The following is a 12,737-nucleotide window of genomic DNA, read 5'->3' as shown; positions in this document are numbered from 1 at the left end:
ATGTAATAACATAAATTGCTTCCCTCTTCACAGGGAACTGATACAGGTGCTCTGTGCCACGAAAGCTACCAGATTACATTTAAACAATGCTACAGTTATTGCAATATTTTGCTTTTATTTAGAGGTTTACTTATTTAGACACCATTTATTTGAGGTACGTAATACATGAATACATGTTCACGTATGATGACATGCACTATCAGGTAACGCATATGAAAATGTGACCGCAGTCTTGGGATCAAACTAAGGGAGGAGGAGGAGGAGGAACAACTTTATTAAAATCACCGGCAGCTAGGACGTGGCCGCTACGTCGCGGAGACCTGCCTGGTGCCCGGGCCTACTCACGCTTCCCAGGTGGGGTTGCGTTTTCGGGCCGCTGGCGTGCCATGGCAGCCTTCGCCTGCTGGACGGCCTGGATTTGTGCACTGCAGTCTTTAGCGTTCATGGCTTCTGTGATATCAGAGGGCATAGTTCCTTGCGCAGCCTCAGCAGGCTGTGTCCTGCAGTTCCAGAGTATATGGCTGAGTGTCGCACGCGCACTGTCACATACACGGCACATTTCACTTTCGTATACACCGGGGCACAGATGTTTTGCAAGCACTGGGGTAAGGAGCGATTCGGTCTGTAATTGTCTGTAGAGAACTGCTTCTTCCCGATTTAGATTTGGGTGAGGTAGTTTTATGCGATGAAGCCAGGTACAGGCTATGAGGCATGCCACAGTAAAGTGCTAGAGATATCGCAGTATTGGATGACAACTGTACTGTTGACCATGATGCATTATGCTTTTGCTGAAATAGGTTCGCACTTTTTTGCTGAGTTACTTTCAGTTTCTTTCAGTTAGTCCATCAACTGATCAATCAACCGAACATAAACTCAGGGGTTTACTGCCTTGAACATATAAGTAAACTGTAGAGTTGATTTTAAGTGAGTTACTTTAACTGAGTTAGAATTGATTTTAAGTGTGTTCAGTGCACTACGTTCCTTTTGCACAGATGTAAAATATACATTGAGATCATGACCTATGAAGCCAGTCATGGTGAATGTGCTATGAAACTGCAGTCATAAAATATGCCTTATATTTTATTTGCATACAGTTCCCAGTACGGCTACTCACAGCATCTGTACATATTCTGAGTACGCATTTGCTTGATATAGAAGGCATAAGTTATCATTTGCCTTGTAAAGTCCCAAAGAAAATGGTACGCTGCAGAGTTTCCTTTAAAAATTCTTACAATCTCTTAGGATGGCCATAACCACCATCATGGGGGTATTCTCAATGACAGTAAGACGTTTCTGCAGGGAAGTGTTATTTCTGAAGAATGCAGTAGCATAGCGAAACTAGGAAAACGCTAGTGTGACTTTAGACGATACGAAGCTCATAATATTTGTGCAAGTTTCCCTGAAAGATGGCCCTCAGTCAGCAGTGATGAGCTTCCAATTTTTCTCGACAACCTAAACTCTTCTGTGACTCTGCAGTAAAACTATAATTGTGTGACAATTCAGCTTCCACTCATTCAGGATATTTCAGACTAAAGCCCCTACTTTGAAGTGAAGCAAATTGCACTTTTCTTCTGGTCAGGCATGAAGAGAACAGTATATATACTCACTCATTTCATATGCAAGTATGAACTGCACTGATCTTCCATTGTGTGCAAAAATGTGATTGCCGTCTTCGGATAAAAAAGCCAAGGTAGTTTTACACGCTGAAACTATAAATGGCTACAGGGAATGCCATAGTGGATGCTGGGAAATTGTACTCTTCGATGAACTCTACTTCTGACCATGTGTTGACGATCTTTCCTAAAATAGGTTCGTATTTTTGCTGCCGAGGTTACTTTCACTTAATCCATTTGTCAATAATGCTATTCAGTGTTCAAAAGCAAAAAATTCTGTTTGAAGTTTCGCATTTGTGGCACACCATTCTTCAGTTGGATACGTCCAAGGACACCGCAGGTTTTTTGCTAACCAATCAGTTGGTTTGTATTTTTTTTTCCACTCAGGCCAACAGGAAATTGTAAATTGAATAAAAGAATTCTATTTGTTCCCAGGACTTCGCTTAAACACATGTATCACCAGCCATTTATAGCATGGTGCAAACTGAAATGATTAACAGGAGTCAGCACGTTTAGAAGTGGTAGTGCACTGAAAATTGCACTTGATGGGAACGGGATGCGTCTTTTAGTCACAGTCATTTTCAGTGTAGTTTCTTTTTTCATTGCATGCATGGCTACATATTCAGTGGTTGCAGGTTTGCATGAAAAGTAGACAGACACAGCTGTCAAAAGATGTGGACACACTTTATTATTGAGGTACACTTTATTATTGAGGGTACATGGGTATTTGGTTCAGACCTTGAAATTTATTTATACTCTAACAAAGAATAACTTTAGGCAGTGCCATCCTCTTGCAGTCTTGAAGGCAATAGTTCATTGTACCCTTGTTTGCACAACGCCAGCAATCGCAGCATAGGCGTCTCTGCACTCCTTCCCGTCATGCTGCAAACCTGTAATGTTGAAAGGAAACAAAATACAGGGTACCCACAAGTGTTCTGTAATGACAAGCTTATCATTCATTGACAAGGAAACAGCATGGGTTGCTAAGGCATTTTGCTACAAAAGGCACTGAAACAGGGCAGGTTTCATGCAGTACTATTGTGGACCCATAGAGCACCTTCTGTAAGAAGAGCTCAATAGTCGTGTATACGATGCACACCAACGGTGAGACCCATTTGTGTACTTCTTTCCAGACGTGCCAGGCAGACAGGCCGAGAGATAATCGAAGCGTGCAACATTTGAAAACTGGGAGGCGATTGTGTTACATCGCCAGTACTTTGTGACAGAGTTCGCCTTCTTAACCAGTACATGCCGCCAAACACAAGTGCGGCATTGAACTTGATGTTCCTCCTTAATGAAACTCTGTTATCAGCTCGGCAGTGGTCCATAGCTGAAGGATCATGTGTGTCAAGTAAAAGGCTCTACCAGTGTTTGTCATGTGAGGGGGCGGGGTGAGAAGGGCAAGGAAGTACGTTCGAGTGGAATGTGTTCCATCTCTTTTCTTCTGTTGATGCCAAGGTTTATGTTTAGTGCACATTCCACAAAAAACTAGTTGTGAATCATCACTCGACTTGTCTGCTTCGTTTGTCCCAGTCTTTTTCGTGCTGTTGTTAAGATGACACATACCAACTCGCCCAGCTCACCCCTCTGGATATGTTACGGTTGGCTATGCTACAGCTAGGAAAATATGAGCAACCACACGTAAAGCCATACGATAAAAAAGCTTTCAAGGTGGGATTTACTGCAATAACTTCTTGTACAAGAAGTTACTCCGGTAAGCACTCACAATGATAAAAACCAACTTGATGTGGATAAGCCGAGTCCAATCGTAGTGCTGTTGCAAGGGCAAAAGTTTTTGGCAGCATGCACACGAAATGGAGTACATGTACATCTCAGAGCAGCTCACAGGCTTGGCCAAAATGGCGGAAAGCTCTTGCTTTTCAAGCGGGCTTCTTTGTGTTGAGATTGCAGAAGTTAGCTACTGAAGGGAAAATGTGTTAAAGACATGCATATACCTTAAAATTCGACCGATGCAATCGTCGCTTTCACGCAATAAGAATCTGGTTATTCATCATGGTGTGGTGTGTTGAGTTTCAGCACACTGTAGATGCCACTGCCCGCAGTAAAAAAGGTGAGGCATCCATGTGCTCTGTTATTAGTGCTCGGTTATTTTTATTTTGGCCTTCTTGTTTACTTTAAACATTCCTTTTACGTGAACTTTTGGGTCCGGTTGTTTTTCTTTTGCAGAAGGTGCACGCTCCACGTGCGTCATTCCATGAACTCAGTGTGTTCAGGGGAAAAAAAAGGGAGATAAAACAAGTTTTGACGACAGATTTGTTCGTGGAACGATCGCATTGTATTCCATATTTTTCCTGCGTGGTGTGTGCAGGTATTGTTGCGCCTGTGCACTGAAATGACGACCGTCCCTGTGGAAATGACGATCACCCCCTTTGTCCACCCTGTTCAGAGCCTCAACCTTAGCAGCAAGGCGTACTTTCTAATAACATTTCGAGACCGCTTCCAACATTCCACAAATAATAAGCTTAAGCGCTTGCCTATCGTGAAATTCCTGATAGCAGATTGAAATGTTGTGTTGACATGGGCAGTGCATGCTTTAACGGCGGCGTGAATCACGAAAAATGGGTTTAGATTGCGATGTAGTGTGGCTACGCAGCGCAAGTGTGAAGGCCCGTTCGCACTTGCGACTGGAGCGATAGAAGCGACGCGATTGCTGTCCGCGGCGACAAAAATTGGTCGAGACCAAACGAACAAGGAAAGCGGCAGAAATCTCGTCGCTTCTACCGCTCCAGTCGCAAGTGTGAACCACTTGCGACTGGAAAGAAACATATGTAGGTCATGTAATTGTCCTGTATTTCCCATGAAATACTCTGTGTTTGATGCCTAATAAAATAAGCTGTATCCAAAAGCTGAACCTAATCGGCGGGGGCTTACAGCGAATGTATGACACGCTTCTATTTTTGTGCGCCTTCGGAAAACCCTGTTGCAGTAGACTATTACTTGTGGCTTCGCCGGAATGTTTTTTGTTGTTGTTTTACTCACAGAGCCTGCCTGACAGTACATCCGCCAGGTGGTAAGTGGGAGGCTCCTACAAAATAATGCAAGAGCAACTCGCAAGCCTTGCCTAATTACCTGGCATAGCACAAAATCTGATATGGCTGCGGCAATTCTCATTGCATCCGTGATAATCCCTTGTATAAATTTTTCGCGGCAGTTGTTTCTCGTTACCCAACTGGGGTCCGCATGACAACCTGCCAGTAAATTTCTTTTGAACCCACTCTTCCGGCATCCGTGAAAATTCCTTTTTAAAATTTCAGTCGGCTCCCGTTTGCTGTCTACAGAGATGTTTTTTCCACCAGCAAGACAGATAGATCTGCGCTGCTTTATGCACAAGCGATAAAACTATATGTTTCAATGGAGCCAGGCATACATCGCATTTTGTGATAATGTGCTCAGGCAGCCCGGACATGGGCCGCTTTAAATAAAGTTTGATCTCTCTCTCTCAGGCAAGCCGAACAACAAAGTGCATAGTGAAACTAGTAAGGCTTGAGCCTGGAGATTAGCTATGTTATGGCTAGCAAGAAATGAGCAACCGCGGGTAAATGTAACAAAAACGTTTTCAAGGAGGGACTTGCAATAATTTATGTGCACGCCGCCATTATTGCTGCTCACGAACTTCATGCCCCCATGGATGCAGCACTAACGTATCTGTTAATACTTCAGGGTCTTGGGCATCTTGCTATCAATCTTTACATCACGCTTTTTCACTCCTGTGATAGTTCTAGTGTCTCTCTTCCAAAGCTGCACGTAGTTTGCAGCGCGGTATGCAGACATTTTTGCCATGAGCTCATCAAATGTGGCAACCAATGGAAAGTACCTCGTGGCCAGTTTCCTTCATTCCTTGCAATGGAGCACGTTGGTTGTGGCATCAGTCCTTAATTGAGGTGGTGTGGTGGAGCACTGAACGAGTGCAGGTGGATGCGCAGCTACTGCAGAGGAGGCCTCCCCCTTTGGCGCGCTGCAGCCAGTCGATGTGGCCCAGGGCCTGCTGCTCTACCGCCATCCCGATTGTCCACACCCCCGCCTTGGCCAGCGTCTTGTGGCACTGTGAGCTCCAAAGCAGGCACGGGCGCCTTTGCGGCAGTCACCCTCCAACTGCCACCAATTTGGTTTCGGCAAGGTGACCAGCGGCAGCGCACACATCAGCAGCCCTACAGCCAAAGGCTGTCTGTTGGGAGCAGCCACAGTCTTGGGCGGCCACCTTACTCACAGCCGAGGTGGCCATCCGGTCCTGGCACGGAGCTGCTTGGCGGCCTGGCAGAAGCCATCTCGGTGGTCCAGCATGAGCACCAGGTAGCGCACCCTGGTCTTCCACCCGAGCTGCTCGCTGTCAATTTGCAGGCATGTGACCCTGCAGCAGGCCTGGGTGTCCCAGTGAACAAGCATCGCCTCCATCTCGGTGCCCGACAGCTGCAGGCTGACATTGGCGAGCTTGGCCCGCACTGCATCCGGGGGTGCCTGCAGCTGCAGAACGACGCCTCGGCAGCCCGCCATGGGGCCTAGTGCCTACAGGGCTGCGGCTGCGGCGTACACAGACAGGTACACCCTGTGCGCCCTTCTACTGTGCAGGCCGTCTGATAGTGCCACTGTGACCATGTTGAAGAGTAAGGGGCTGACGACTGTGCCCTACAGGGTGCCCACATCCACTGGTTGAGGCACCGACAGGGCGTTGCCTACCTGCCTTTGTGCCATGAGGCCCATCACGAACGCCTCGACGGAGCCCCGCAGCTTGTCCGCAATGCCGGCCTCCTTTATGGCCAGGGAGATGACAGGGTGCTGGAGGTTGTTGAAGGCACCCTTTATTTCCCCCCCCCCTGATAGAAAAAAAAAGCGCGGAAGTTTGCAAGCGCCCTTAACCCTTTGAGGGTCGAATTTTTTTTAAAAGAACTTTCCCTGGTGGTCAAATTAGTTTATTGCGGATTTGGAATGTACAAAATGTCTAAAGTCATGATTAAATGGTAAAAAATTATCAGGAACAGTATTTTGGGGTCAGCATCACTTAGAACTGAAAAATGTTCAATAGTATTTCAGAGTGTGGTATTCCTTGAAACACGGGTCTATGCACAGTGCCTTATTGAAGTCTGCACACATACAGCGCATGTCCGAAAATGAGCTGTCTTCTTCCGAAAAAAGGCTGTCTTCCGATTCAGATTCGGCGAAAGGAGTAAACTCAGAGTCAGAAGAGTCATCGCGGTCGGTGTCATCAGAGCGGGCAGTTCGTTGGGCCATATCGCTGCTTTGCCGTGCATCTGAAGAACTCGAAGGCAACCCAGTAAACGAGGAGAGCGAGAAAACGCCGGTGATAAACAAGCTAATAGCAGCGCCAATATAGATAGAAATCAACTTCCGCCGCCCCCACAATGGAGTCTCCGATTAGGTTACTTCAGTTCCAAGCAAGGAGGGCAAGAATACCTAGTGAGCGTGGGTAATAAACAAGATAAGAGCAGCGCCAATATAGATCGAAATCAACTTCCGCCGCCCCTGATAGCGAGCGTCGATCAAGTTTCGCGCGCCTCCGATGCGATCACGTGGCGAAACTGAAACCACGAAACGCGTTAACACGTACAGACGCCGTAACGCGCTGAAGCCAGAGAGTTCTGTTTTTCACCGCAAGAAGGTAGCACAATCAAATTTCAAACACTTCTTGTAAGTCCCAGGAGGTGGCAGCACCTCCCAGGGAGCATGCATCGTTAATATGGCGCGCGAAATTTCAAACGGATGCTCGAAATCGTACCCGTACGGCAAAGACCTTGCGGGACGGAAAACCACCGCAGTACACGTACGGCAAAAACCCTCAAAGGGTTAAAGGCTATGAAGATAAAATACATGTTTGATTCATTAAAAAGACTTTCTTGTCTCGATAACAATGATATCAGTCTTACAGCAAACTTCGAAGGAATTATCGATATATTAAACTAAACATTTGAAGCAATGGCGAATCCCCGCCCACTTTCCGGCGGCGATTTCACTATGACAGCACAGGATCTTGTTGGATGATTGGTGCCCAACGACCTAAGTCATCACCAAGGAACATGACTGCGTGATTTTTGAGGGGCCTTCATTGATCTTATCATTTGATCTTATCACGCGCAAGAACAGCGCTGTTAAGGGCGAAAATTACATGAACCTGGCAATATTAGTCCACACGCAAAGCGGAATAATTCAGCCATCGGCATTTGTTAAGTCATGCCAGTTTAAATTTGCGCTTCTGTTTTGTGTCTCATTGGGGCGGAGAAGCTTGTGCTTTTGTAACATAATGAATCTGGTTGACATTTCTGCACAACCCAACTTAGAGTCTGCTGTAATGAGCTTGGTGTTCTCAAGTAGTTGCATTCCTAGCGCCGAGTACACACTGCCGGTTTTAAAGCTAAACGATAAAAAAAGTATTTGCAGTTCATGAGCATGGGCGGTTCTGGAATGTATAGGGTGCACAGAAGTTTTGTAGTTTTCGTTGCAGACGCGGGAAATGGAAATTATGTTTGAAATCTTCTTTGTCCACCAGAAAACGGAGGATTGGGCAGCTGTGCAGAGCCAGCATGACCTTCGGGCATGGTGCGATGCCCGAAACAAGTCAGCATTTTGTTTCCCGGAGTGCACCAAGAAAACATGCGTATTGGCATGGCCCCGCATACAGAAAGACCAAAGACTACCATGCTTTAGCATGAAGCGGACAGTAATGACGCAGTTAAACTATTTCCTTGGTTGACAGCGACCGTTATGTTCAAACTAAAGCATGGTTTCAGGCTACAACAGGATAGATTTGTTTCCCGGAGTGCACCAAGAAAACATGCGTATTGGCATGGCCCCGCATACAGAAAGACCAAAGACTACCATGCTTTAGCATGAAGCGGACAGTAATGACGCAGTTAAACTATTTCCTTGGTTGACAGCGACCGTGATGTTCAAACTAAAGCATGGTTTCAGGCTACGACAGAATAGATTGGCTAAAAATTGCAAAGTTGTTTACCGTGATACTTCCTTGGTTATTTCGGTTACTTAAGAAATGCTGACGATTGCTCAAAATGTGCTTCATGCAACATTTTAGAATGTATCAGTTGTGGATCCGGGAAGAATCACATTGGCGCGCACCCGTATGTGTGTGTGTGTGTGTGTGTGTGTGTGTGTGTGTGCGCGCGTCGAGGGGGGGGGGGTGAGGGGAGGAGGCTGGCGGAGGTGTGCTGGTGCTCTTGAGAGGGCCTGTTGTATGTGGCCGTTTATTTAATTAGGAAATTCTGTTGTCATGCACGACCGATTGAGCCTTGAAAGAACGATAGTCCTGCGCCCACAGAACTTCAAAGGCCAGGAAGCATTAAAGGAAAATTCTACCAGAAAGGCACCCCCCCTACCCAGCGATGGGAGATCTTGATGTCCAGCCCCGACCTGTCGACGCAGCACGAGCTCGCGTCCAGGGGCCAGGAGCTATTGGACTCATATGGGACTCGTGAATAGGGTTCCACCCCGTCTGACGCCTGCGAGCGTCACCTGAAATGGGCTCAGCGAAAGTTGTTTCTCTCTCTCTCTAGAGCTCTTCTTTGCCACCAGTACGAAAGTCCTTCACTTGCGCTGCGCACACTGCTATGGTTTTAAAATTGGGTGTAGCAGTGGATTGCAGCCAGAACAAATATATATTTCATTCTTCATGTACTGATGCTACGCTGTCCCGATACACTCTGAGTAATCCTCTCCAACTTCGTGCATAATAAAATATTTGGGCCTTTACAGGAGTTGAATTTACATTTTCCCTCATTAAAAGTCACCTATCCGCTCCACCGTGGGTGCATTCAGTTACCAATTCAAACGCAAATACTGCATTCGGAATAAAACAACATAGACATTTTTTAGCTCGGAGACACAAGATACTGTGGCATCGTGTAAATATTACGAAGTGAATATTTAAATATCAAAGAATGCATAATTGATCTGCACCGCACAACTTAACGTACAATGCAACCTCCATCGTCAAAAGACATCAGTGATCATGTAAGGATTAGTGACTGGAAGAAAATGACTTACTATTCGATATCGCCGTTGTGACTCCAGCCCCTGAATATACACTGCTCTGGGCAGCCGAATATGGCCATCTGATCGTTGTTACTGTCGCTGATGATTGATTGATTGATTGATTGATTGATTGATTGATTGATTGATTGATTGATTGATTGATTGATTGATTGATTGATTGATTGATTGATTGATTGATTGTAGGGTTTTAACGCGCCGACGCAACGCAGGCGATGAGGCGCGCCGTAGTGGAGGGCTCCGGATTAATTTTGACCACCTGGGGATCTTTAACGTGCGCCGAAATCTCGTACACACGGGCGTTTTTGCTTTTTGCCTCCATCAGAAAAGCGGCCGCCGCAGCCGGGAATCGAACCCGCGACCTCGTGCTCAGTAGCGCAACGCCTTAGCCACTGAGCCACCGCGGCGGGTATTGTTACTGTTACTGTCGCGACGCCGTCTGCCTGTGGCAGGGCTGGTGACCGTCGTGCCTTCACATTTAGGATAAAGTCTGGAACTGGCTCGGGGAGCCGCAGCACGCCCTTTTGTCGACCCGCTGTTTTGCAGTTTCCTAGGTTAGGGGAGAATACCGCCGAACAAATCTGCCTAATCGCGGGGGTGAAATTGACTGTCGCAACATCGCCGTCGGAAGGGGACAACACTCAGTGCGCGCAATCTGAGCCCACTCCAACAAAACCCTCCGGGCCTCGACAGAAACGTGAAAAAGGAAGAATGAAGGGCTGACGCGAGGAAGAGGGGCGTACCTTGCGGTGTGTCTCAATCGCAAAGGCCCTCTGCCCGCGCACGGCATTCATTCAGCTGGTGAAATGGGTGAAACTGCACGTTTCACCCATTACGTAGCCCATCGCATTCTTCAGTTACCTTGCACGAGTCTTGAATGTGTGCCCATGGCCACTTGATCTCCCCCTTTCTAGGAGAGGGAGCAGCCGTGATCAGCCACTGCCGCTTGCACATTGTTCTGCTTAACATACAAAGATCGTCTGTTCCCGTTCGGGCCTGCATTGTACCAGTCTTCAACCATCAATGGCCGGCGGTCCCTCTTTTTTTCCGCCGCGAGTTAGTGCGGACCGTGGTGCAGACCACTCCATGCTTCCCCGGACGAGTCAATCTCCTCTGCTGAGAACAACTCAGCCAACCAATTATTCTCGGTCTCGCCGCATGTCTAAACAAAGGGATACAACGCATGCCTTTGGCGTCCCGTGCGCTGACCTTACCCGAAGGCACCGTCGCTTTTGGGGCCGCACCCCTCCAAAATCATCCCTCAGCGGTTCGCACCCCTCAGGCGCTTCGTTTTGTCACGGCCGGACTCGGCTCCCTTCCATGCGAAGGGTAGACATGCACTTTCGTGGCATTTTCATAGCATTTCGTGGAAAGTGCCATTAGTGGCACTTTCAAAAATATGCCGCTTTGTTCACAGGCGACGTACCAGGCATACAGGCAGCATGGCGATGGCCGGAAAAATTTCGGGGGGGGGGGGGCCTGAAGCCCGGTCAGCGCCCCCTCCCCCCTGGCTACGGCACTGCATCAAGTAGCACGAGGGCTGCCACCTGCCTGGTAGTCTGGGTGTGCTCTAGCTCTGTCATTACGTTGGCAATGGAGTTCATCGCAGCCTGGTGCTGCCGGAAGCCTGTGAGCTGCTCTGAGATGTACATGTACTCCATTTCGTGTGCATGCTGCCAAAAACTTTTGCCCTTGCAACAGCACTACGATTGGACTCGGCTTATCCACATCAAGTTGGTTTTTATCATTCTGAGTGCTTACCGGAGTAACTTCTTGCACAAGAAGTTATTGCAGTAAATCCCACCTTGAAAGCTTTTTTATCGTATGGCTTTACGTGTGGTTGCTCATATTTTACTAGCTGTAGCATAGCCAACCGTAACATATCCAGAGGGGTGAGCTGGGCGAGTTGGTATGTGTCATCTTAACAACAGCACGAAAAAGACTGGGACGAACGAAGCAGACAAGTCGAGTGATGATTCACAACTAGTTTTTTGTGGAATGTGCACTAAACATAAACCTTGGCATCAACAGAAGAAAAGAGATGGAACACATTCCACTCGAACGTACTTCCTTGCCCTTCTCCCCCGCCCCCTCACATGACAAACACTGGTAGAGCCTTTTACTTGACAAACATGTTCCTTCAGCTATGGACCACTGCCGAGCTGATAACAGAGTTTCATAAAGGAGGAACATCAAGTTCAATGCCGCACTTGTGTTTGGCGGCATGTACTGGTTAAGAAGGCGAACTCTGTCACAAAGTACTGGCGATGTAACACAATCGCCTCCCAGTTTTCAAATGTTGCACGCTTCGATTATCTCTCGGCCTGTCTGCCTGGCACGTCTGGAAAGAAGTACACAAATGGGTCCCACCGTTGGTGTGCATCGTATACACGACTATTGAGCTCTTCTTACAGAAGGTGCTCTATGGGTCCACAATAGTACTGCATGAAACCTGCCCTGTTTCAGTGCCTTTTGTAGCAAAATGCCTTAGCAACCCATGCTGTTTCCTTGTCAATGAATGATAAGCTTGTCATTACAGAACACTTGTGGGTACCCTGTATTTTGTTTCCTTTCAACATTACAGGTTTGCAGCATGACGGGAAGGAGTGCAGAGACGCCTATGCTGCGATTGCTGGCGTTGTGCAAACAAGGGTACAATGAACTATTGCCTGCAAGACTGCAAGAGGATGGCACTGCCTAAAGTTATTCTTTGTTAGAGTATAAATAAATTTCAAGGTCTGAACCCAATACCCATGTACCCTCAATAATAAAGTGTACCTCAATAATAAAGTGTGTCCACATCTTTTGACAGCTGTGTCTGTCTACTTTTCATGCAAACCTGCAACCACTGAATATGTAGCCATGCATGCAAGCAAAAAAGAAACTACACTGAAAATGACTGTGACTAAAAGACGCATCCCGTTCCCATCAAGTGCAATTTTCAGTGCACTACCACTTCTAAACGTGCTGACTCCTGTTAATCATTTCAGTTTGCACCATGCTATAAATGGCTGGTCATACATGTGTTTAAGCGAAGTCCTGGGAACAAATAGAATTCTTTTATTCAATTTACAATTTCCTGTTGGC

At 47.0% G+C, this 12,737-nt stretch overlaps 1 protein-coding gene across 3 annotated transcripts; it reads left to right on the top strand.

Annotated features, from left to right (window-relative positions):
- Nucleotides 1-3,474: 3,474 nt before the first annotated feature.
- On the top strand, nucleotides 3,475-12,456 carry LOC144160996 (uncharacterized). 3 transcript variants are annotated; one of them, XR_013320464.1, is made up of 3 exons: nucleotides 3,475-3,684; nucleotides 5,558-6,170; nucleotides 12,235-12,456. XR_013320464.1 is itself a non-coding variant. In XM_077692063.1 (3 exons), exons 1-2 carry the CDS (start codon nucleotides 3,627-3,629, stop codon nucleotides 6,132-6,134), a joined length of 597 nt encoding a protein of 198 aa, XP_077548189.1. In that variant the 5' UTR covers nucleotides 3,475-3,626; the 3' UTR covers nucleotides 6,135-6,170; nucleotides 12,235-12,456. The 3 variants fall into 3 exon arrangements, 1 of the variants encoding a protein (XP_077548189.1); XM_077692063.1 differs by having other exon boundaries at nucleotides 5,596-6,170; XR_013320465.1 differs by lacking the exon at nucleotides 3,475-3,684 and adding an exon at nucleotides 3,691-4,644 and having other exon boundaries at nucleotides 5,596-6,170.
- Nucleotides 12,457-12,737: the final 281 nt, after the last annotated feature.

This window comes from Haemaphysalis longicornis, unplaced genomic scaffold (assembly GCF_048455015.1).
Source record: "Haemaphysalis longicornis isolate Haplotype H1 unplaced genomic scaffold, Haemaphysalis longicornis Haplotype H1 scaffold_11, whole genome shotgun sequence".
NCBI classification, from domain to species: Eukaryota; Metazoa; Arthropoda; class Arachnida; order Ixodida; family Ixodidae; genus Haemaphysalis; species Haemaphysalis longicornis.
The sequence above is the reverse complement of the archived record's forward strand: the minus strand, read 5'-3'. Positions and strand labels throughout refer to the sequence as shown.